This window comes from Styela clava, chromosome 4, assembly GCF_964204865.1.
Source record: "Styela clava chromosome 4, kaStyClav1.hap1.2, whole genome shotgun sequence".
NCBI lineage: Eukaryota > Metazoa > Chordata > Ascidiacea > Stolidobranchia > Styelidae > Styela > Styela clava.
Window position 1 is genome coordinate 5964776 of NC_135253.1, and position 24897 is coordinate 5989672.

At 34.9% G+C, this 24897-nt stretch overlaps 4 protein-coding genes across 6 annotated transcripts; 2 read left to right on the forward strand and 2 right to left on the reverse strand.

The window, feature by feature from the left end:
* Positions 1–2534: 2534 nt before the first annotated feature.
* LOC120326419 (uncharacterized) lies at positions 2535–4983 on the reverse strand. 2 transcript variants are annotated; one of them, XM_039392706.2, is made up of 6 exons: positions 4826–4983; positions 4090–4281; positions 3880–3999; positions 3393–3458; positions 3119–3304; positions 2535–2910 (listed from the first exon to the last, which is right to left on the reverse strand). In XM_039392706.2, the coding sequence occupies exons 1-6, from the start codon at positions 4980–4982 to the stop codon at positions 2744–2746; spliced, it is 888 nt and encodes a 295-aa protein (XP_039248640.2). In that variant the 5' UTR covers position 4983; the 3' UTR covers positions 2535–2743. The 2 variants fall into 2 exon arrangements, with proteins under 2 accessions (XP_039248640.2, XP_039248641.2); XM_039392707.2 differs by lacking the exon at positions 3393–3458.
* A 2704-nt stretch (positions 4984–7687) lies between these two features.
* On the reverse strand, positions 7688–10828 carry LOC120326857 (uncharacterized). The gene is made up of 4 exons (XM_078111989.1): positions 10164–10828; positions 9523–9660; positions 9235–9354; positions 7688–8830 (listed from the first exon to the last, which is right to left on the reverse strand). Exons 1-4 carry the CDS (start codon positions 10234–10236, stop codon positions 8709–8711), a joined length of 453 nt encoding a protein of 150 aa, XP_077968115.1. The 5' UTR covers positions 10237–10828; the 3' UTR covers positions 7688–8708.
* A 4048-nt stretch (positions 10829–14876) lies between these two features.
* On the forward strand, positions 14877–20299 carry LOC120326268 (polymerase delta-interacting protein 2-like). Of its 2 annotated transcripts, none has more exons than XM_039392528.2 (9): positions 14877–15152; positions 15761–15931; positions 16136–16229; positions 16618–16801; positions 17260–17390; positions 17900–17926; positions 18390–18518; positions 19200–19279; positions 19576–20299. In XM_039392528.2, exons 1-9 carry the CDS (start codon positions 14953–14955, stop codon positions 19697–19699), a joined length of 1140 nt encoding a protein of 379 aa, XP_039248462.2. In that variant the 5' UTR covers positions 14877–14952; the 3' UTR covers positions 19700–20299. The 2 variants fall into 2 exon arrangements, with proteins under 2 accessions (XP_039248462.2, XP_039248463.2); XM_039392529.2 differs by lacking the exon at positions 18390–18518 and adding an exon at positions 18647–18769 and having other exon boundaries at positions 14879–15152.
* Positions 20300–20499: 200 nt separating this feature from the next.
* On the forward strand, positions 20500–23103 carry LOC120326269 (ankyrin repeat domain-containing protein 16-like). Its single transcript, XM_039392530.2, has 3 exons — positions 20500–21066; positions 21764–21948; positions 22709–23103. Exons 1-3 carry the CDS (start codon positions 20632–20634, stop codon positions 23025–23027), a joined length of 939 nt encoding a protein of 312 aa, XP_039248464.2. The 5' UTR covers positions 20500–20631; the 3' UTR covers positions 23028–23103.
* Positions 23104–24897: the final 1794 nt, after the last annotated feature.

The following is a 24897-nucleotide window of genomic DNA, read 5'->3' on the forward strand; positions in this document are numbered from 1 at the left end:
ATTACTTACATTTATGTTTTTGACATGTTTTGCGTATAGAAAAACAGAGAAAAAGATTTAATTTTTCAAGTTTAATGCTTTATTGTGAAAAACCTGATGTGGCCCGAACTCACTAAGGCTCCGTCTCGGCGGCCCCCAGGTAAATTGAGTTTGAGACCCCTGCTTTTAGCATTTCAAAGGAAAATCAGGCAGAGATGCAAAATAAGATATGATCTTTTGCGTTTATTCTTTAGGCTCACATGTTTACAAACAAAGGCATAAAGTACACATTAACGACCACAAAATTGAATTTTATTTAAAAGCAGCAGTTTTTTCGGGGTAAGTCCCTAATATTATGGCGCCGCACGAACAAAGTGTTTGTGAACCGATGCCGTAATTCTCTAAAATTCTCTAAGGTAAAATATACCTCAAATTCACCCATTTGAATTATTGTTCCGGAGTATGGAGATTGATAAAATAAAAACAGATCTCTGACGTATGCAAACCAACGAACGGTCTAGGGCACAGGTTCTCAAAGTGCTCCGTACGGAGCCCCGGGCTCCGCGAGCTATTCGATTACTTTTCAAAATACTGACGCGGCTGATTTAAAACTGTTCCTAGAAGCAATAACAGCTTTGATAAAATTTGACACCAATATAGCCTCGAAATATGGCAAAGTGGCGGAACTAAAAAATGACATTATTTATAAGCAGGAGCGCAGCCAGGATTCTTAAGAGGGAGGAGGTTCACATTTGGAATCGGAAATTTACGCGCAACATTCTTGGCGATTCAAAAAAAAACGGATAACGAGATTTCTGTTGCGTAAAATATTTAATTCATGACCGATGCGAGCATTTAAAGTGTCTTGTCGTAATAATTTAATTGTGCTCATCGTTACTCACGTTCGATTCGAGATTACTATTAGGATTACTAAAATGAAACTAAAATGAAAGAATACTATTCTAAAATAACTTGAAACTGCGTGATAAACTGCCAGCTATAAATAAATTGGAGTCGTATTTTTGCGATCTTGGAATTTGTTAAACTTGATTTTTTTCTTTCGCACTCGAGATTATTTTTAAGCAAGATATCGCCGTTTGAAAAATCACAAGGTCTTGGCAAAATACGAACGATTGAAATTTATTTTAGTGCATGCGGCTCCGTCGGTAGTTTCAGAGTAGAAAAATGGTACATCGCCCGCATAATTAATTGACTGTGTTTCAATTTTGCAATTACCGCGATAAATAACCGAAGAAAACACCAAATTTTGTGATTCACAATGTCTATAAAAGCGTTTTTATTCTGACGTGAGTCTGCTGAAACAAAACTTATAATGTTATCTTTCATTTTAAGTTTTAGTTCTAATATTTTAGAATGCCGCTTTTTAATCAAGAAATTTGAATTGCGGTTTTACGTCTTTATTAACTATTATTTTTAGCATTTCGTCGCCGATGATGTTTTTCACATTGAACTCATAATTCCCCACGAGAACAAAAAAGCAATTATCGTCGTCATTGTGGAACAATATATACATGTACCGGTATATATATGCCGAAGAAATTTTTTATTTATGGAGAATAAACACCGTCGTAAAGATGTTTGAGGTTTAAAAACACGCCATGCTGACGAAAAAAATCGGTGATAGTAACAAAATGCAATCGTGCACGTTATTAGCGGCCTTTTAAGTCTTCCAAAAATGTCAAGAGGGGAAAAAATTCGACCCCTAATTTATTGATATGTTTGTCATGTGTCAAATTTACAGCTTTAGTATATACAATTTATCTTTAAAATTTAGATTTATTCATGACTTGTAATAACCCTATTAAAAAGGTTTAGTATTTAAATTGAGTAAATTACTTTTAACTTGCTCAGGAATATTAATCGGAAAGTAACAATTTTAACATTTCTTTTGGGGCTCCGTGAATAATAGTCAACCTTTTCAAGGGCTCCGCAACACAAAAAGTTTGAGAACCCCTGGTCTAGGGCACTGATTCTCAACCAGTGGGCCATGGGCCATAGCAACACTTTGAAGTGGGCCGCCAACCCGTTGAAAATTGCAAGAAGTATTAATAAATTCATTTTTATTTGTTTCACTATAGGTAAATTTTGATTGTGGTTGGCAATGAATGATAATACTGTTTTTGCTACTGAAGGTTTTTTTCATATATATTAATCATCAAAGTGAAAGTGTCTATTTTTGCGGGAATGCTTTCCCTGATAAAGTTAATGGGCCACATAATTTTTGTGCAACGAAAATGGGCCACGAAGGAAAAAAGTTGAGAACCCCTGGTCTAAGGAATCAGCACAGCAGCTTCGGGTCTGATTTAAATAAGGTATTGGACACGTTCAGTAGGCTACATCAGTCCCATTATTTATTGTGCCACTTGGTACACTAGCTGCTTGTTGTGCATTAACTGTTACGCTGATTTTTTTATGAATAAACTGTTTTTATTCGTAGTTTTATATTGATCCTCCGGATAATAAGCAAGTCTATATTCTGGAACCTGCCCACCTAGAAAAGTAATTGCCCACCTCTGCCCTATAGTGTAAATCAATAAAATCCATGATGTTTATTTATGCAAATTTTAAAAAAATAATTTTTATATACCTAGATGTTAAAATTTAGATGAGAATCTCCACAATTTTGCGTCCGTTGATTAATAAATAGCAAGCATGGTGAGTCACGAATTTAAATTTTCAATCGAAATTTTTTATTAAAGCTTGCATTCTTTGTCAGAATAGCTTTGTGGCGATTACGCCTGCCTTATCGTTCCCCTGTATTCACGCGAACAGAAGTTGGATTAGTGGTCGGGACAGCCGTTGACGATTCTTTGTTACAATTGAAATCATCTGCCTGGATTATATTTCCACTTCCGTTGCAAATTGACCAGTAACACCAGTTCCCACTCTGTTCCGATGAAATGGTTGCACCTGATATAAATTTGAAAACGGTTAGTTAAAATTTCATATAACAATATCGTCACTGCCACACCAGTGGATTAGCATATCTACACTATCAATAATTGAAATATTTATTGAAAAAGATTTCAATGCTCTGCGGCTACAGCGACCACTAGACGGAATGCAATCATACACGCGTCAATCCTATGTGTGATAGATTGTGTTAATTCTAACTTACCGGGCGAGTAGAACTTTCCTTCATATTTGCATCCAAGTGACATTATGGGGGTTGGGAAAGTGGTCGTCGGTACTGTAATTTCCCCATTGCAATTGAAATCATCAGATTCTATCACAGTGCCATCAGCATCCCCGCATATGGTCGAGTAACACCAGTTTCCAACTTGACCAGAAGAAATCGTTGCGCCTGGACATTACAGAAACACAAAATTAGGTGTTTCGGGCAAATTTCCGTACAGTTAAAAATTTAGTTTACACCTACAGCAAATCATTACCTGGAAGATAATGCTTTCCGTTTTCGTAGCAGCCAGGTATTGCAGTGCTCGGTAGCATTGTCGTTTCTAAATTGTTGATAAACTTCATGTGACTCAAAATTAGCCTATTATGTGAATTTGGAATCAAACTCAAGTTTTTAAAACATATTATTCATTCTCGTTTATGTCAAACATTAATTTCACATTCTAAGCCTTCATATTAAAAATCTGCGGGTCTGGTTCAGATCTACAGGCATCCATATACTACATTGAAGCTTTAGCCGTTAGGTTATACTATCCACTTTTATCGGAACTAACAATTCTCGTTGTGGTGTCTATGGGGACGTTTTTATCTGTTTATTTACATTTCTGAAATCATTCATTAATGAAATACTGCTCCCACTCTTGGCAATACAATAAATGAAGATAGGTTTGCTTATAGTCTACATTTTTTTTCTCCATTACGGAAGAAGGTGAAAACAGGACCTATTCTACTCACGGAACCTACCTCTTACACATGTCATGCCATCGCCTAAGAACCCAGATTTGCAGGCACATTCGTATGATCCTGAAATATTTTTGCACTTTGCGTATTTATTACACGGTCTCCTCCGACATTCGTTTTTATCTAAAGTATTCATTATTGTTATATATATATAGTTAGTGGTCACTGGTCAGTCAGTCAATAAATCTGTTGATCGTGTTAAAGCAAAAGTACCTTTGCATTTAGGCATAAATCCTTTCAGCCTGGCTTTAGTTTTTCCGACCATGCATATACTCTTGTGTCGCCCTCTTATACGAAATCCTTCGTTGCAAAAATATTCAAAATACTCGCCAATCTCAATGAAAGTTCTGTTCTCCGGACGAATGAAGCCGTTTACGAGAGATTCAGTGATGTGACAATTTTTTTCTGAAAATGTTAGTCAATGCTCTATTGAAAATTAGCCTAGGGATGAATCGAGACTTCACCTCAATAAAGCTCTGTATCTAGTTTAAAATCTAAAATATAGGTAATATATCACTTGAATATATTATAACGTCTCGTGATAAAAAAAAACGATGGCATTTCTATTACCGGGCTCGTCCCATCCCTTGAAATTATGACCGCAGTCTTGCATTTAGGTTTAGAAACGAGACTCTTTGCCTAACTATAATATGATAATACTTTTTACTCTTGTTATATATAGTACGTGCGGTTAGCTGACTGTAAAAATTATATAGACACTCAACAACAACGAAATATTGAATACCATACCGCTATACTGTATATGCAAAAGTTTGCAGTAATAATACTAACTTAATTCGATTATTCCATTGTGATGTGATATTATGCAGTAAAGTACAGAATTCCCAAATTTATCACTATCGAGAACTATGCAGTTTTTTTTGTTTCATAGCAAACCAATCATAGCAAAAAAAATATCCGAGAGAAATAAGCAAAATTTAATACTTACGATCGTTGAGGATTTCCGCACTTCCAACGAATAATAAAACTGAAACAACAACAATTACTGCACCAATCATATTCGTTAATATTATGCTAAAGTAGCTGGTGAAAATAGAATTTTTAAAGATATGGAAAATGATTACAGGTTTAATATAGTTCTGCATTTCATATTTCTAATCTCTCGAGTAAAATCCAAATAATTGTTTTACACTAAAACCAACGTGCTCAATATTTTCCTACGCCCGTGGGCGATTGCGACCTGTTGTTGTTTTTCATCTTGTTTTTACATAATGCAAACAAGTATTAAATCAACATAGTATACCTTATTTTATTATTGCCTCATAAGAAGCTGAGAAAAAGTTGCATCAACGCTAGTAGGATAGCCTATCACGCTTTCTACTCTGGAATAATCAGCCTATGCTTGCGAACCGAAATGTTGTTGTTTTCTTACCCTGCGAATGGTTTAAACACGCTGCTTATAAAATACCACGATTCGTCCACTATTCCTAATATATGTGCTCATCGCTTCCAAGTAGAGTCTTCGCATGTAATTCTCCCAAATACATACGAAAATTAGATTCTTCCATGCAAAAATTCACTTCTTGTGGAACATGACGGAAAGGATCAAGCATTGAAGCAGCCAGCCCTAAATGACCATTGCAAGTTCTCGCAAATGACGTACAGGAAATCCATATTTTTATTGAATAAATCAAACGACAAAAAAAGAAATAATATTCATATACTTTGTGAATCTCAAGCCAAATGTAATGTATTATTAGGTCAATTACATTAAAAACGCGCGACAAATGTTATTGAATGGCCTTTGTGTGGCAAAGAGCACTATCACACAATATAATAATTATGGATTAATCATATAATATTTTGCCGCTAAAGGCAATAATAATTGTTATTCAAAGACGAGTACAGACTACGACTGGTTCGATTGTGTTCGACGGTCACTCATTTACATTACAACAAATATCAATGGAAGGGTAATAACAATCTGAGTGCAACATTTCTCAACATTGAAAATTGGAAAACAAGAATTTCCTATACAAATATGAAAATACTCTCTCTTATATCACGGAATGTAAACATTTTGAATAAGAATAATTGAACCGCAGTATATTTCGATCGGAGAAACTTCAAGGGTTCAAAACTTGATGAATATGTTTTTCAAAATTTCGGGTAATCACGTTTCTATAGCTAATTTCACGGGTATTTTAATTAGCTATCAAAAGATCACGATGCAATCAATCATTGAGTGAAAGTAGGGTATTATTATTAACTATAATTTTGTATTATTCGATGTGAATTTTATAGTAGACCATTACGTACATTATAGTAGTTCGGAGTCTTGTTCGAAGATAAGATGTGACCATTATCTCATGAAAAATCAAAACTCATATTTAATATTTTTATTTCACCGCGAACTAAAAAATTATAACATGCTAATAGATGAGAAGCATCTTTAGATTTTCTATTTTAAAGCATAGTAACGTCAGGGCTAAGCATGATATGAAAACAACACTTATAGGCTGCGTGACTATGCAAGCGAGACAGTCGTAATGGAATCGTCTGCTGTGGAAAAATAAAGCAATGTCTTTTACATAATGCAAACAGGTATTTGTTTTAAAGATTATCGTCGTTAGTTGATAATCACACTTTAATTTATTATGGCTATTGGCTTTATCAAAAGCTGGGAAAAGGTTGGATTAACGCTAGTAGGATAACCATAGCCACGAATGTTTCCCCGTCCTTTGACCCCGGGAAAATTCTTTCTATACCTTATCATTGCAGAATTTTGGTGCTAATTGAACACGTTTGGTGGACATAACGATCGTTTCAATATTTTGTTGTTGTTCTTGTTGTTATTTTTCATCATCATTATAAAGGCGCCTTTCTCTTCGAATACTGAACCAATTGCTTTAAAATTTTCCGCGAGTAAAGATTATATTGTTTATCGTTTTTTGTGTGCTATGACGCCATCAAAATTTGCCAACATGTGGCGCAACATGTCCATATATTTGAACATAGCTCTCTTGATTTAGGAGTGGTTTTGCGACTTGGCGCTTATAAATTGGTCACATCTTTCAGAACATCATTTCGATTCAAAACATCCAAGAACATGTCATTTAAACGTTCCAGTAGAAAAGTTTAGCCTAAGGCCCTAATATCTCACAGCTATTTCTAGACTAATCCTTGATTACTGCAATTAAACTGAATCTCCCAAGAAGACTGATTGTCATTAGGTTTTTTGATATTTGATTCTTACCTAAATTTGCGAAACACAATTAAAAAATATAAGGTAGCACGCAGAACGCGTAAACGAGGTAAGGTAATTTACAACCACACCTGAAAATATGCCTGAGCGACTGCTGAAACTTGCACTATTATGCGTCGTTTTTAGCATTTTGCTGATTGGACAATGTTACGGAAGTAAACAAGGAAGTTGATGCCCGGAGAAACATCCATCACGTTTTCTACTCTGGAATAATGTCAGTACCCCACGCTTGCGAACCGCCAATGCATTGTTAACTCGAGTTTGTTTTGGTATGACGATCACGTTGTCTCGTTTGCAACAGATTTAATTCATTCCTTGCGTTTTGTTGTTTCCTTACCGTGCTAATGGCGATCGACGAATGGTTCACACGCCATTCATCTACTGTTCGTACCATATGCTCATCGCTCCAACAAGAGTCTTGACAAATGATTCTTCTAAATACTTTGGCAACAATTCGCTACCAGTGGAAAATGACGGAAATGTTTAAGCGTTGAAGTAGCCAGCCCCAAATGACCATTGCAAGTTCTCGCAAATAACGTACAGAAAATTCATATTTTTATTGAATAAATCAAACGACAAATAAGAAATAATATTCATATACTTAGTGAATCTCAAGCCATATGTTATTTACTATTAGGTCAATTATATAAAACGAGCGACGTACATTGCAGGTTAAATGCTTTTGAATGTTCCTAAATATAATCACATTATAACGTTTGCCTTTGTGAGGCAAAGAGCACTATCACACAATATAATAATTATATAGTACCCATATACTATTTTGTCGCTAAAGGCAATAATAATTGATATTCATAGACGGACCACAACTGTTCGATTGTGGATGGTCACTCATTTGCACAATATTATAACAAATATCAATAGAGGAGCAATAACAGTTTGAGGGTAACATTTCTCTACATTGAAAATTGGTAAAGGAGAATTTTCTGTACGAATATGAGAATACTCTTTTATATCACGGAAGGTAAACATTTTGAATAAGAATAACTGAACAGCAGTTTATTCCGATCGCCAAACTTCAAGGGTTTAGAAGTCCATTACGTATATCAGTAGCTGCTTGCCCGGAGTCTTGTTCGAAGATAAGATGTGACCATTATCTCATGAAAAATCAAAACTCATATTTATTGTTTATTTTTCGGCGAATTAAATAATTATGACATACTAATAGGTGAGAGAAGCATCTTTAGGTGTTCTACGTTAAAGCATAGTAACGTCAACCCTGAGCATGTTATGAAAGCAACACTTATAGGCTGTGTGACTCGTGTGACTATCAAAGCGAGACAGTCGTAATAGAATCGTCTGTTTTGGAAAGATGAAGCGATAGATACCTATGCCTGTGGTTGGTGAAGACACTGACGCATGAAATTTTGCAAAAATGTAAGTATATGCTCATATTATATTATTCACCACAAAAATATAGTTGAGGCCAATATAAGATAAAAACTAGTTACACATACAACGCCATTGATACCTATTTGGTTCAAGAAAAAATTATTAATAAGAAACAGCTATAATTATAGACATTCAGAATAAAGTTAAAAAATATAAAATACTAATATAAAAATAATATTTCCAAGCTATGAGTAGATTAATCTATAACTTCTTCGTTATTACAGTTGGTATCGATACAACATTTGTAGCCTCCTTGTATATTTGTGCATCGTTTTTGCCTCGAACATCTGTGTTCCCCTGTATCGCACTCATTTATATCTAAACAAAAATATTTTACAAAATTTCAAAAAATAAGAACTAGCTTTTGCACTATACGCGGATTGAAGAATAACTAATTGCATTTCATGACAGCAATAATACATCACATGATTGGAAGAAGTTGTTTTGAAACATGAAACCACCGAAGGAGAAAAGTATATATCATACAACAAGACGACGGTATACAAACAAAATATATGCAAACTTTGCATAATCGAACACACGTGCTAAAATAACTTTACCTATATAAAAAACATGCTCACCAAAATTACTTCCTCCAATCTAACTAGAATAAGTCAATTACCCAACAATGCATTCGGTAAAAATTATGTTCTTTCACAGTCACACCCAGTAGCCTATATAGTTAAATACCAGTCTTCGACTTGTTGAAGGATGAAACGAACCTGTGCAATTACTCCCGTCGTATTCATAGCCAGTTCCACAATTACATTCATAACCACCTGCTATCGTTGTACATGTTGTTATTGATGGGCAAGAATGCTGTCCATATGCGCAATCGTAGTCTGTAAAATATATGAAATAAATACTCAAATACATCCAGAGCCTTGATCGGCTTTTAATGCCATATTTTACATGAAATAACAAAATAACATTAGCAATATATTTCCAATCGTATCAACTTACTTGAAAATACTTTCATAATAATAATTAAAATGGTGTCGTTAGGTTACCTTTTAACGAGTACTGGCTACAGAGTGGATGACGTGCTATCTGGCAATATTTTCCGGCAATGAATTTGAAATATTCCGCACATTCAGAATCCGTTCTTTCGCCACAATTTGTTATATCAATAAAATATCTTTGTGTTTCTAGAAACAAACCAATATAAATCGAGAATGAACGATGCAAACAACAATTTTATACATACAGTGCATTCAATTAGCTTTAAATTAGAACATCCGCGTTGCCCACAAATATACACTGCAGCTCAATTAATTGGAGATAGACGGGGCAAAATATGCAGTGGTCAGCCGGTTGTAAACGACTCAATCTAGTTAGTGTAACGTGTAACTCATGAAAGAATCGTTGTTATTTTTTCTGATTACCATTTGATTCTTACTTACCTTCTAATTTTAGTAAGAAAAACATATTTTCGCAATTTGTAATAAATACTGCATGTGAAAATTCACAAGAACTTACATTTCCATTACCGTATCCTCACGCTGTCATCTCGCTTACTGTTTTTAATCGTTCATGTCTATATATGGAGTTGAAACGTTTTAATCAACTACAAATATATATACTTAGATTTTATACACATGTGTGTGTGTACTCCATTGCTCAAATCACAACTAAAATTTGAATATCTTACCCGTATGGCTTTCATCAAAAAGCGAAAAATATAACCACCATAGTACGGTAACTCGAGAAAATTGCAGTTCCATTTATTTGTTTTAAGTTTTCTTTTAATATCTGGCAACAGAAGTAAGGGTTAATTTTGTTATTCGATATCGCATTTGAAATATCATCGTGCTATAGATACTACAAAATTATACGGAAGGGAATGGATAAGTCAAAATGAAAATCAAGCGGTAAAGATAGTATTTCCAATTTTGTTGACTACGCTCAAGAGCCACATAAGTTCAGCCTTGAGAACCTGGAACCAATAACGACCTCCGACGTGATAATAAACTAGAGCTCAGCAGCTGTAGTTACACCTCATATCCGACTAGGACAATGTTATAATCCTGGGTTATGTAACATAAATATAAATAGCAACAATAGAAAAAATCCTGCTTCTTTACAAATACAATCCATAATAATACGCTCGTCTATTGAATTCACCGTCTTTCATTCTCAGGCGCCTTGACAAATACAATTTTTGAGACGCCGTAGACATCAAAACAACAATTCATTAAAAATGCAGTACGTTTATCCTCGCGTAACATTTGACCGCCAATGCCCTTTTCAAGCCAAAAAAATTTATGAGATTTATTCACCTTTATCTACTATTGAAAAAACTTTGCAATGTATCTAGCATAAGTATATATATAGAGAGCTGCGGAATAGGCATCGTCAGATTTACCCCGCAAAATATGATACTTTCTATTTACGAAATCAATCGTTGTACGGTAGTTGGCTAGCGAAACGATTCGACTCAAAGCTTAATATTTTATGGAATTCAAATAAATCCAGAAAATGTCGTTACACAGCTTCAAACTTATCCCGGTCAGGAAGGCTATAACTGAAAAGGCTTATTACAATTGAACGTATAACGACTCAATGGTCAAACCAGACCTACTCATTGAACTCACACAACAATTTTTAAAAAAGATTATGACTTCTTAATTCTGAAAATAAAACATTCCGGCGTATGTTTTGCGTATAACAAAACGCACGTCTACTCTGATCTCTAAAATAACTTCTTTTACCATGCTAATCAATTCATTTTGCTTTGAGTTTCAACTATACCATCGTTTAGCTCTCGACCATGAAAAACTTATCACGAGCTTTAATTCCTTTCAATTTACAAATTTTCCGCATGGTTTGGCAATTTTGTTCAGCGTTTTTAAAAATTCATATAAATATTATATATATACACATCGATGATACCAAATTGGCAAATATGACAAAATGAGTAAAAAACATTTGCTCCGATGATGTTTTTTTCAATTATTTCCAACAAATCACAAATTCTAAATTTAAGTGACTCATGAACTCTTAAAGTCTGAATTGAAAAATTGCTCAACATAACCCAAAGGTTCTAACTACACAATACAGCGATTTATGCGAATTATTCGGCCACCTAGTAATGTCCAGAGATACAGATTAGGTATATTTTTAGATTTTCTCATTCAGAACTAAAAGTTGCTTTTACGTCGCGACCGTAACAAAACAAATAATTTGTTGCGTGTGTGGTTAGGTTTATCCTTCGCCGGATAACATCTTGCTTTCACGCGTAACAAAAACGAACAAAAAAAAATTTCGTGAGTTTATTTATTGTTGCTTACTGATTAAGATATCTGCAAAGCTCTTGGAAACTTTAACAACGACCACCAGACATTATGTGACATGAATTTTGAAATGATTTTAGATAAGCCCTACCCACGAAAAAAACCTAGTCAATCAAGAAATCTTTCCTACGCGTTTTTAATGATTGTTAATCTATGTTTAACAGTTATTTTGAATAAAACGTGTTATTAATAAGTAACTGAATACCAGTTTTCATATTTTGTACATTTGTTTATGATAAATGAAAATATAAGACATCCCTCGAAAATCAGCCCAGTGTTATTTTTCGGAGAAAAATTGAAATAAGACCCAGTCTTATTTTCGGGGAAACACGGTACTTACATCCAGACAAAATTATTCACGAATAATTGTTAAGGTGATAACTAATTGCAATAATATTAGATAAATAGCTGCGATTTCATTATTGCGATACTCCATGTCTATGGTGATGTGATAGAGCTCATCTGGACCCGCTAGTGTTTCAAGGTCCGCTTCATGATTGTGATTGGTCTGGGTCTAAGCCTTAGAGTTAGACCTAGACCAATCACGATTTTACAGTTAGCAAGTAAGTTCTACAAAAGGTAGCAAGAATCTATACGCGGAAATTCTGCCCACAAGTTTGCTGTTTTGACTGAAAAATGAACCAGAGGTATATCAAATGACCTTTGCAAGATATCTACAGGTCTGTTCCGATAGGTTTGTGTAGACCTATTTAAAGATAGCTATAGGTCCGTCTCCGTAGGTTTACGCTCTGTTTCAGTTATTTAGTGTTCGTTCAGATAGATACTCAATCAAAGACATTTATTTTTGCCACTTACTTGCTGTTATGTATTTTATCGACAAAAGAAATTTTAGTGTGAAAGTCATTTTGATCGCGTTACTCTGCGAAAAAATTAAGAATAATTTTTTCCAGTAGCAGAAAAATCGTTGGCAATTTGTGTATTTATTCACATTTTTACAATTTCGATAATTTTTTTGACCCTAGGTACCTATGTGTTTTTTTACTCCAGATTTTTGTTTGCATTTATCGACCGGCCTTGCCCCCACTCTGAGAGACGCTATAAAAACACTTACCAGCAGTAGTTTTCTGCAGCATTTGTGTTCAGACCAATTTTATTTTCGTGTATACATTTATTGTTTTCTCAGCAATTAGTATATTTATATTGGCTCATGGGTGGATTGTAATATATATCATAACGGTGTTGTCAAATATTACCCTGAACGTTGAATTAGCTTTTCTGTTTATCTGCGCTGCACTCTGACTGTCAAAATACGACTAAATTTCCACTTTAGATTTTAGATACCTATCGGATGTTCATATAAATTCCGACAGTCAAAATGCTGAAATGATCTGATTTTTCAGTCTCAAAATCTTAGCTACATAAATATTGTTCTGGAAATTACGTGTTTTATCGAGACCAGCGTCATCATATTCGTAATTGTAAGTCTCGATTGCCTTTTTATCTCAAAGTGCCTCTTTATTTAAAAGTGTGACATTAGAATACGCGCTAATTCAACGCAGTTTTCTGCAAAAATTCTACCTCTCGGCATATTTGCAATTGTTCTGCTAGATCGCTGAAAATACAAATAGAGAATCTGAATTAATCTAATACACTTCTCTATTATTCTAACCACGTACTTATGCCTAATATACCTCGATTTCATTTGGTTATAAATCTGAATCTTTTCACTTGTGCATACTTTATATCACGCCCCCTGTTTACAACAAAATTATCGGAAGCCAAATTTTTCCCTGCTCCGCAAATTCTCATATACTGCATCTTTTTGTTGAAGCCTAAGTGACTATTATAGTCACTTTGGTTGAAGCGAGCTATTGCTGGTTACAGCAGATCGTCTCGAGATATTTTATGTATTTTTTCCTCAATTTATTTAAACTTAGTTCGTTTTTTTGTTTTTGTTTTTTATATTATAGTGTTAGACTTATTTTATAGGTGCCGCTGCTCGATAACCAGTATTGGTTTCTCGCGTCTCCTTCACCCTGAAATATGGCCAATTTATAATTTAATTTATTGCAATTTGTATGTTTGTGCCTATTTTAAGTATGATGAGAAATAAACTACTGATTACTGATTACTGATAAACCTGATTGCACCTTATATGACATATGAAACTCATTAACTACGTTATCTGCTCGATAAACCAACGTAATTGGCTAAACTGAGCAGACGAATCTGAGTGAATTTATCAACCGAAATCTACTCCTGAAGGAAGATGTTGCACCTATGCAACACTAAATTTTAACTACCCCCTCACGAAAACACATAAACCTTTTGAGGCTCCAATCAGTTTGTACAGCTTCTGTATACACTATTCTTTGTCCCGTGCACATATATGACGAATTCGATGTACATTATTTGGCATATGTGCTTTAAATGTGACATTGGTTCACCAGTCTGACCAACGACTAACATACCGGTCTGACACGAGCACCGGAGAAGGTAACTTGTAAAAGCAAAGCCCACATATTGGTAAAAGTCGCTTGCAGCGTCATCCTGCGGCGCCAATGAAAAATAGCAGGTGCATCGGACCAGAGTGACTACAGTCACTTTGCATCGGACCAACTAGTACGGTACCGGGATAAATATGTAAATCCTATGCTGCGGCGCCAATGAAAAATAGCAGATGCATCGGACCAGAGTGACTACAGTCACTTTGCATCGGACCAACTAGTACGGTACCGGTACCACAGTAGTACGTTGGGTAGAAAAAAGCATTCTGCGGCAGAAAATGTGGGTCACAGCTAGTTTGTAATAAGCTGTTGCATACGCGTTACGCATTCCCAGAGAGCGTCTAATTAAAGGAACCCCATTTTTATGGCTGATATTTAAGAGTGTTTCAGAAAGTAGGCACTTGCAAAATGGCTCACATTATCGAAACTACTGAACTATCATTTTTATTCAAAACAACAATCCAGGCGCCACTTATTGCCATTGGTACGGTACTGTACCGAGGTACTGCTAATTTTAGACTAGTTCGTCGTAGGGTTTGGCTGTCAATTTTTGATTATTATAACTTAACTAAAGGTCCTCAGAAGACATAACGACAATTAATTTATTTGATTTACAATTAGCAAATTTTGTTAGTTTGCTAAACGAGTTAAGAAGTTGAAACTGAAATTCAAAGCAATAATGGACAAATGCAAGATGATACATAGAATTGGATTACGGTTGCTAGCTGATCAGCCTGGAATACTTCAAAATGTCAATAGGGGCTCTAGTAAAAAAAGTGTCGCCTGTTTCACCACCCTGCAAACTCCTAAGAAACCAGTTCCATTCAATGAAATGAAGAAGACATATATATGTAACACAAAAAGATACTCATCGTCGAAGTACGAAAACACTTTTGTTAAATCTTTTGACAATAAATTAAGTATTTCATATTTTCATTATATCACAGTATCCTGGTATCGGTTGATCAGTTGTGTAGATGTAAATTTTTGGATTTGCTAAATTCATCAAATAGATGCAATTCTTTAATTTGAATTCTATTTTATTCAATCTATCAAAATCAATATTCAATTTTTTTTTTTGGATTTACATATTTATCCAGGTGAGAGGAAAGCTGATAAGATGGCTTAACCATATGACTAACCACGGGCTCTCGTCCGGTTACCATTCCATGTCGGGTATGGGACTAGTTGGTTATTCGTTTTCGGAAGCATGGACTTGATGGTGAAGGAAGCTGTAACCGACCAGCCGTTCCATGAACCACCCTACGACGGTCCAGCAATCCTCTCGCACATAACCATCCCCGCATGGGATTCGAACCTGCGAACCCACGCAGAGTAATCAGAGGTGCAGTGGCGAGCGTATCCGATTCATGATCATGCTTAGCATGATGAGCCACACCGGTGTGCAATTCATCAAAGTTTGCAGCAAAATACTGATTGAAACAAGCTCATTACTCTTTTCCACCATCTTTGTTCAATTGTTTTAGACCCAAACTGGAAAGTGTGGGAAAGTTTGAAACACCTAAAACAGAAGGAAGATATGAAACAGGTCAATTGTTTCTTCATAAAGTTTTCGGCTATCGGGGAGTAATTTTGTTTCCATGGTCTGCACAGCTTTACGAAAGAGACAAGAGTGATCATACAGATGGCAAGGATAGGTATATGTGTTATTGTTGCAGTCATTTTTATCCTGAGAATAACAATATTACAATTGAAGTAGGCCTACGTCAGTTAGCTATCTCGCCCACAGGCTAGTGGAGTGGACTAGTGATTGGGGAGTTATTAGGATTTCCCTTTCTTGTATATTTTCTCAACTTCTGGTAAAGCATTTAATTATTGTATTATAATTTATTTTGACACAGAGTACCAGAAGATGGTTCATCAGGAAAACAAGTTATTGCAAGAACTTTGACATATTATCAAACATTAGTTGACTCAAGAGATTGTCCACATATTGTATGAACATTTTTACAATTTTTTTTTCAATTTATTTATTTTGAAATGATGTTATATTGCCCTGTTAAATTTTGCAACACAGATGATACTCTTATTGAATATGGTAGAACGGTTTAAAATAGGAATCAACAGAACATTAGCAGGTCCAGTACCTGTTCACTTGAGATGTCGGGTATTTTACCAAATCAGACTGCTTTGAAAAGGTTGTCAGTATTTATTTTGGTTATTTCTTGGCAAATAGCTTGTTATAATGACAGCATGTAAATTTAGTTAATGTGGTATTTTAAGACCTATTAATGGGCCAAATGTTTTGAAAGCTGTGTGCTTTTAAACTATTTTACTGTACTCGCGGGTAACATTTTTTTGACTCAAATATTTGTCTGTTTAGAATGCTCAAAGCGAAGCCGTAACATTCCTTGGTAACAATGAAAGAGGTCAATCATTATACACAATTCCTGGTCTTGATTATGTCAGTCAAGAAGATATTTTACCATATACAACCTCTGAAAAAATTCCGATTCATCATGAGTTGTTCGATAAATTTTTAAGTTATGATCCAATGTCTTCTAAGCGTAAGTCAACTAGTAAAAGTTTATTGAGAAATGTATTCTTTGAAAAAATCTTACTTTGCCATGGTTGAACTACCAAGCAATTTATTTTATCAACTCATTCCCAGTTTATAGTTCTTTATGAATAGTTAAGAAGTCTAAAACGATCGCAACCAACTATGGAAAACGGTTATTGATCTGGATTCGTAGTGTAAAACCTTCTCAAGGCTCTGACTTTTGATATATATCTTTTAGCTGCTGACATGTGAGTTGTTACTTGCTTAATTTTATGTTTAACAAGCTTTTCCAGGTGGGTTTTGTGTCTTTGCCATCAGCTGTTGCCATCATATATAAGAATCATGATTGATTTCTGTAATTGGGAATTTACACATTTTTCCAACTTACTTCTAGTTTTTAGTTATAGGTTAAACTACTATTGTAATAGTTGAACTAAAAAGTTAATCGTTTCACATATCAAATAGTTCCTCAAGCGACAAAGACACTAATAACATGGCAAGAAAAGAATCATATGTGTTTGGAACTGTCAAAAGTTCATCAAGAAACTACCGGAGATATAAGAGTAACTGCGATGCCATTTTTTCTTGGTGCTAAGGTAATATTCATAAAATAGAATATTTAGAATATTGATTTTGTTTGACAAGAAAGTTGGAAAGTGACTGTAATTGTATCATTCTTGATTAGAAGGTCACCCAGGGATTTAAACTGTGATCTTCAAACCATACCAATAATGGCAGGTTGTGTTATCTGATATTGAATTTGTTTATCAACATTTGAAAACATTACTGGAACCTATGATTATTTGTGACACCGTCTTTCTGTATTAGTTTTTAATATGATATGAAGTTATGCAGTTGCTTTTTATTAATATAGATAGCAAATCCAATATTCTTATGCATAACTTGCCATGTTTCTGTGATGTGTAAAACCATAATAACATCTTTCTGGATAGAAAAAGCATAATATAAATTTAATAAATACACAAAATTTACCGCAGTTGACAAGGGGCAGTGAAACACTATCAAGTCATTGTGCCAGCAACAGCAGCACAAGGTCAGCAGCAGATGCCTCAGTTGGTTAACATGTTATCTTATTTTATTACAGGATAATCAAAATATGCATGAATATTGGGTGAGATTTTAGATTCTATACTTTCAATTTCAAAATAAGATTACTGCATTCATCGGACAATATTTGAATTTTCTCAATTTATATTATGTCTGCATTCTGCAGTTGATATGAGATCTAAAATTGGTTGAAATTATATATCATTTTTCATAATTGATACAATATTCAATTTACCAATATGTAAATGATCAATCTTTCTATTAGTTAGGAAGATATTTTTGAGTACCAAGATTTTTGGTATGTATCATGAGATACAGACACAAATCGAGTTTATTACACCGGCAGTGCCATATCTCCTGCTGAGATTTGAAGGCTTTAAGACTTGACCTTTTTGTATTCCCCACTGCCTGTTCTATTATTGTTTACGACTGAAATTAACAACTTATTGTTTGCTTGCATTTTCTAACGAGTAGCATGTTTTATACTTTGTTAAGTTTGTTTTTATTATCATTTCAATTATTACAAGTGGAGATACCTGATCAGGATTGAGAATTTTTCAAATACGACTGTTCAACTGAGAGAGCGACATTGGAAAACCTATGAAGTTCATACTGGGAGACTTGGCACAATCAGTGGCAGGGGTGTAGTGGGATTGGTGGGTTAAAACAGTAGAGTTATTACCCCCAAACACCTCTGGCCCTGAAAGTTCATGGGTTCCAGTTGCCCTGAAAAAAAAATCATTTTCTCTAGAACTCAAACTGAAAGATGTTTTTCCCTTCCTAGTGGCGTTATTGCATCCGTATTGAAAACCTTGGAAAATCCCCTGTTCAACTGCGAGAAAGACACTGGCGAATTATCAGCAATGGATCCGTTAAAACTGTTCGGGGTCGAGGGGTGATTGGCAGGGTATGTTAGCAAAACTCAAAATCTTTCAATAAAAAATGAATAGATATGATTGCTTCCGAGGCGGTAATTGTTTCCTTCTATAGTGTTATCTTTTCAGGACACAATATATTTTTATCATGTCATGGTAGTAATGGTATCTACAATTGTACTAACTTTCATCTAGGTCTGGTTTATATAACAGATGGTTCTGCTGTAGATTAGCATGCAATAACCCAACCTTGTGTTAACACTATCAATTTCACACATCTGTTTGCATTATGCGTTTTCAACAGAGTTTCATCAATCTGCAAGTAATATATGGTGGAAGTAAAGTTTATTGTATTTGTAACCAATATGTCACCATTTTCAAAAAGTTTTTGAGATGAAGATTTTTTGGTCTATACAATGTCAAAATCAAAAACTTATCTTATGTTTTCGCACTTATTTGCAGGAACCAGTGTTATCAAAACAACAGCCTGCATTTCAATATAGCAGCCATGTATCGTTACATTCACCTACTGGACATATGTGGTAAGTGATATGTATAAGTTTTTTGTGTCAGCATGACATAGTTTTGCATTCCATATATATACCTAACATATATTTTCATTGATGACAAGCAATTGTTATTAATTCATTTTAATAATAGGTGTAACATGTAACACATTATTTGTAACAAAATTCTAAGGAAAGCCTCATTGCTTAATTAGGAAGGGACATATCTAGCACATTATCCCAGTCCTATTTGTTCGAGGTTGTCAAATTTCATATAACAATCTACCAATACTTTAATATTAATAGTACAACTGTTATTTTTTGTGTAACAGGGGAATGTTCAGAATGGAGAGACCTGATGGTACACAGTTTGATGTTAGAATTCCCGCTTATGCGCTCGAAAGTAAAATTGATCCAAACTCTGATAATGGACCACATGGTTATCACGGATCATAGACAATTTTATCACTGCTACATCGATGAACAGGGAAACACTTTAGCACTCGTTCTATGCTAAAGCCATCTGAATATGAACTTGAATTTTAAGTTGGAGGATGTCGTTGCAAAAATTATTTCTATGGATCATACATGTGCCACTGTAACAGACTAAGGGAATTTGGGGTTTAGCTAGTTAGTGAATTTGATTTGTCTAGGGGAATTTTGTGTTTATCTTGTTACAGTGAATTAAATATTACTGTAATATGTATGCAACATTATTCTATGTGCAATTTCTTTATTTTAGTACACATGAATGAGAAGTTTTCATCCTAGTCTTGAGACTATGCTTCCTGCATGACTCAGAAATTGGAGTCGAATAGCTTTGGTTTATAGTATTTTTAAGTGCCATAAAAATTGTTATTCATTTTTATCGAATCTTTGAAGTTTATTGGTTTTCAGCCTTATGCCTTATACTCAATATTTGAAAATGGCAAATGTTGTTTTCCATATTTGCCATGATTTTGAAACAATTACTTGTTTGCATTGGGCAGTGATGTTTGACCTTGAGTGCTTCATTGTCTGACGCTAATGATATTTTAACTATTTTGTGAATTTAGATGCTATATTTCGTAACAACTTTATGTAGGAATAAATTAAAAATACTTTTGTTACCAAAGTTCTATTCTACTTCATCAATTCCTACATTAACACTTTTCACAAAGAAGCATTGTCCTTTATGTGACGAAGCAAAACTGGAATTAGAATCTTATAAAGGAAAGGTCAAGTTTGAACAAGTTTTTATCGATCGTAAGGAAAATTCCAATTGGTTTGACTTGTACAAGTATGATATACCAGTTTTTCATTTTAATGGCAAGTTTTTAATGAAACATAAAGTGGATCACGAAGCTTTGCAAGACGCATTGAGGGATTTTGTCAAATGAGGTTTCGCGATGTCTGAAAATATTAAAAGACAAAAACAACTATGGAAACTCATTCAAAAAGGGAATTACGATAAACTGAAGGCATTCCTTGAATCTGATATTTCAAGTTTTGTGGATTTAGTAAATATGAGACACAAAGCATCCGGTGACTCTGTTATACACTTATCAAGTCGTCATGGTTTTTTGGATCTTGTTGAATATTTTCATAAAATCTGGAATGTCTCCCTGGATTTGAAAAATCTTGATGGAAAAACCCCCCTACATGAAGCTTCTGCCAATGGACATTTTGATGTGGCAAAATATTTGTTAGATTGTGATGTGCCGGTCGATAGTTTGAAAATAAGTGATTGGACTCCGTTAATGCTCGCCTGTACCAAAGAAGGAAATTTAAAAGTGGTTGATTTGCTTATTAGCAGGGGAGCAAATATTCATTTAATAAACAAGGTATAACATAATATTTACCCTTTGAACAACAAACTGGGTATCCATTTTAGGTTCCCTTATTGAAATCGATTGGTGTTTGTCTAAGTCTAAAATCCCATATCAACGCAATGTGACATTATTAAAAAAAAGTTAGTGCATGCAATCTATTTATAATATGGTTATCTATACTCGCTCTAGCCCAGGGGTGGGCATGGTTTTTGAACCAGGGGCGAAAAATTTTGCCCACCTAGACTGCCGGGCCATGTAAGTATTACATAGAAAGTTACATTTCATGAACAATATTTACAGTGTTACAAAGCAAAGGTAGAAAACAATATGCCTCGTTCCAAAACTAAATTTGACCACAATCTCAACAAATTTCTTGAGGTATTTTAGCTAAAACATCAAAATTTCGGTTTGGTTGTGGCAGCATTAGGCGGGCCAGATCGAATTACCCAACGGGCCGGATTTGGCCCGCGGGCCGTACTTTGCCCATGTCTGCTCTAGCATGTTGCGATAATGGAATTAGCAATCCCAATTCATCCCGACAATGAAAAGTTTGAGCTTTTGCTAACTGCAAGTCATTGGTGTCTAGTCGTTGGCATTTTTCTGAGTCTATTTTGCTTTGTATCAGCCTTCCATGAATTTTGTCATGAAATGTTCATTATGCCTTGGAAATTCTTGCTTTAGGTCCAATAAAGTTTTCTTTGTTATTCAGGATGGATGGAATTGCTTTCATATTTCGTGTCGACTAGGTGATGTAGATATGGTGAATTATTTGTTGAATTTGGATGGATTGATATGGAAAACAGTCAGTAACAATGGCCGTACACCTTTACATACCGCTGCAATGCATGGGAAAAAGGAAGTTCTTGATATTCTTATGCAAAAATGTGATTCCAGGTACATCGTTTAATAATTGGATTTTATTTTGAAAAAATCAGCAACATTCCATTAGCTGTAGAAATCTACGATGGTGATCTGATTCATTTATAAATATTGGAAAAAAAAAGGGTTGTGAGACTATTATGTTATTCAGAACGTGTGCAATTCTTTGTAAAGAAAAAATTTAAGTCTCTTTGCCTAACATTTTTACAAATCCCAGTGTGCACCAAGGTTATATATACTGATATTTTTGAAAAATTGAGGCGACAGGTGTTATGTTCACCGTCCTATAGCTCGACAATATTTTGAATGGCACATTACTTAAAATTGCGGTTTGGTGAATTGTGCTAAGCATTAAGAATGGGCTTGTCACAGCACCTCTGATTATCCTGTGTGGGTTCGAATACCATACAGGGTTAATTATGTGCATTGGATTGCTGGACTCCTCGTCGCTGCAGGATGGTTCACATAATCGCTTGTCGGTTGCAGCTTCCTCCACCATCACGTTTATGCATCTGAAAACAAATAATTGGTCCCATACCTGACATGGACTAGTAACCGGACGAAGAGATCGTGGTTTGCCATATGATTAAACCGCATGAATAAATTTTATCATATGATGTTTCTTAAAACCAAAGTCTGGCATCCTTGGACAAGCAATTTTACTTGAAATTACAACTTTTCCAATTAAATTTTTTTCCCTCAATTTTGAAAATTGATTTGTTCTTTCACTTTTGAACTTATTGGTATATTTTCCATTTGTATTACATTCAATCAGGTTGGATGAACAAGATTCCTGTGGGAGTACTCCACTCATGGAAGCAGTTAAAGGTGGACACTTACACCTAGCTAAAAATCTTATACGAAATGGAGCTCGTATTGAAAAGTTGGACAATCTTGGAAGAAATGTTCTTCATATTGCTGCCGAGTGTGGCAAAATGGATGTCATCAAATATCTGGTTCTTGAATGTCATATGGATCCAAATGCAAGGCCGGACTTTGAAGCTAATTTTAGCCACACTGCGTTGGATTGGGCTCGCAAAGAAGATCAAATGGGTGCTGTCGAGGTTTTAGTTAATTTGGGTGCAGTTGGCTAACTAACATCCATTCTTTGAAACTGCTTTCTGTCTCTTTTTTTATAATTCTGATAATATTATGGTATATGAATATTCTTGTCTGCTTATTATTCTATGGAGAAGGGTTCACTCTGTACAACGCTGCTGGCAATACTCGGTATCGTTGACATACTCTGCCATGTTTGTAACACATTGTGGTAGATCGTGACGTCGCAAAAAGGTATCAATTCAGTCATTCTTGCTGCTACTCTAGTCTCAGTAAAATTTGAACGTTCATTTAAAGTTTTAGCCGCGAGAGTAAATGAGATATTTCAAGAAAAATCAGTTTAATTGACTATAACCCATATCAAAGAGACCCGATTTCTCTGACGGCCCTACTCCGTTTTCGAAAAGGTTGTACACCCTGTATGTGCATTTAATATCGCGCGAGTCATTGCTTAGCGAATCTCAATCTAGCAAGCAAGTTTGCGCGGACCGTCCGACTGTTTTATGCGGCCCGCTCGCTGACCGGAATTATAGGAATGAATTTGGAGCCTAAATTTGCAAATTAATTTCATTCTGATTGCTTTCTTTCCTGTCAGCTTTATCGCCAAAGTAAAATAAAAAGTCAACAATATCTTTGGTACTGGCTCCGAGGCTCGTTGTCCTTTTATGTGTGTATTTCAGTTTATGTTATGTTTGAAGATCTCGGAAATGTCGTCACTGCGTATCCGTCAAAAATTCTGATAAAATTGACTTACGACATTGCTACATATTCAAATTAGTATATATATATTCGTTCAGAAATCTTTGTATTGTTACCTCGTTAAATAAATACTTGTATTGTTGTTTCAAATTTTACGAAACGGCCTACTAACACTTGATATTCCCGCATATTATGCTTAATGTAAACATTGATACAGTATCATAGCCACTGAAAATGATTGAATAAAAACACTATAACGCAAATATAAGACTCGATTTTGACGTCTTCGTTAGTGAGAACTGTGTGTAGATTCTCGTGTGGTCGTCAGAAATCCGCAAATGTGTTGTGTAATGATTGTTTCTTTGATTCGGTGGGCCGCGAAGGTCATGTCCACGTCCCGTGTAAACCGCTATTCTAATATTCGATTTGATATTTTAATATTTTGCCAGCTCTACTCATTAACCAGTAAATATTTATTAACTTGATTGATTTTATGTTCATAAACTTGTCTTTTATGTATTATGTATATTACACCGAAATCGGGATTTAGCTGGTATTAAAGTGTGGTACTAACGTTTGTTGCGACCCGCAACGAATTTCGTCATGTGAAAGTGGCCCGCGAGACGAAAAATTATGGGCAGGCCTAATATACAGTATGCAATGCGTGCATGGATTCATTAAAAAAAAAGTGTTTTTCAAACTTTTCTTATCGCGAACCATTTGGCATTGCCGATTTGAAGAGCCCTGCATTAGAATAAATGTTTTGAAACAATAATCTGCGGAGCGTTGAAAAATTCATGGTTTATAGTTTCTTGTCGTCCACAATTATTGGATAAACCACCAAACTGTTGTGGAACAAAGTAAATCTGATGACACTTCATTAAGGTATGATATGAAAGTAGCAGAAGTGGGTTTTATGTTTAGGCTCGAGTTCTGTCTTCTGTGTGCTTTCCCTGGCGCTTGACCTCAGGAGAAGCTCGTCCCGTGCTTCGAAGTCGAGACTAATAACTAGTGCTGGGAATGGTTAACCGATTTTAGATTGGTTAACGGTTACGATTTATTTCGCCCGTTAACTGACATCTTGGGTACAAATCATCTTTATAATGTCCAATTCCTTCAAAAATGATTAGGTCATCGCAAATTTATCTCCTGTGGCGTTTAATTCAAAAGAATATCACTAACTGTATTGGTAAGAACCCAATGAAT

Excerpts from the sequence above, each read along its gene's own strand:
- LOC120326419 (XM_039392706.2), bottom strand. The coding sequence starts at position 4,982 with ATGCAGAACTATATTAAACCTGTAATCATTTTCCATATCTTTAAAAAT. Across the intron at positions 4,000-4,089 it reads ATTTATGCCTAAATGCAAAG|ATAAAAACGAATGTCGGAGG; the intron begins GTACTTTTGCTT and ends TGAATACTTTAG. Across the intron at positions 3,305-3,392 it reads CGGAAAGCATTATCTTCCAG|GCGCAACGATTTCTTCTGGT; the intron begins GTAATGATTTGC and ends TGTAATGTCCAG.
- LOC120326857 (XM_078111989.1), bottom strand. The coding sequence starts at position 10,236 with ATGGAACTGCAATTTTCTCGAGTTACCGTACTATGGTGGTTATATTTT. Across the intron at positions 9,661-10,163 it reads TTTTGATGAAAGCCATACGG|AAACACAAAGATATTTTATT; the intron begins GTAAGATATTCA and ends GTTTGTTTCTAG. Across the intron at positions 9,355-9,522 it reads TAGCCAGTACTCGTTAAAAG|ACTACGATTGCGCATATGGA; the intron begins GTAACCTAACGA and ends TATATTTTACAG.
- LOC120326268 (XM_039392528.2), top strand. The coding sequence starts at position 14,953 with ATGGACAAATGCAAGATGATACATAGAATTGGATTACGGTTGCTAGCT. Across the intron at positions 17,391-17,899 it reads CATTTTTTCTTGGTGCTAAG|GATAATCAAAATATGCATGA; the intron begins GTAATATTCATA and ends ATTTTATTACAG. Across the intron at positions 17,927-18,389 it reads AAAATATGCATGAATATTGG|TGGAGATACCTGATCAGGAT; the intron begins GTGAGATTTTAG and ends AATTATTACAAG.
- LOC120326269 (XM_039392530.2), top strand. The coding sequence starts at position 20,632 with ATGTCTGAAAATATTAAAAGACAAAAACAACTATGGAAACTCATTCAA. Across the intron at positions 21,067-21,763 it reads ATATTCATTTAATAAACAAG|GATGGATGGAATTGCTTTCA; the intron begins GTATAACATAAT and ends TTTGTTATTCAG. Across the intron at positions 21,949-22,708 it reads ATGCAAAAATGTGATTCCAG|GTTGGATGAACAAGATTCCT; the intron begins GTACATCGTTTA and ends ACATTCAATCAG.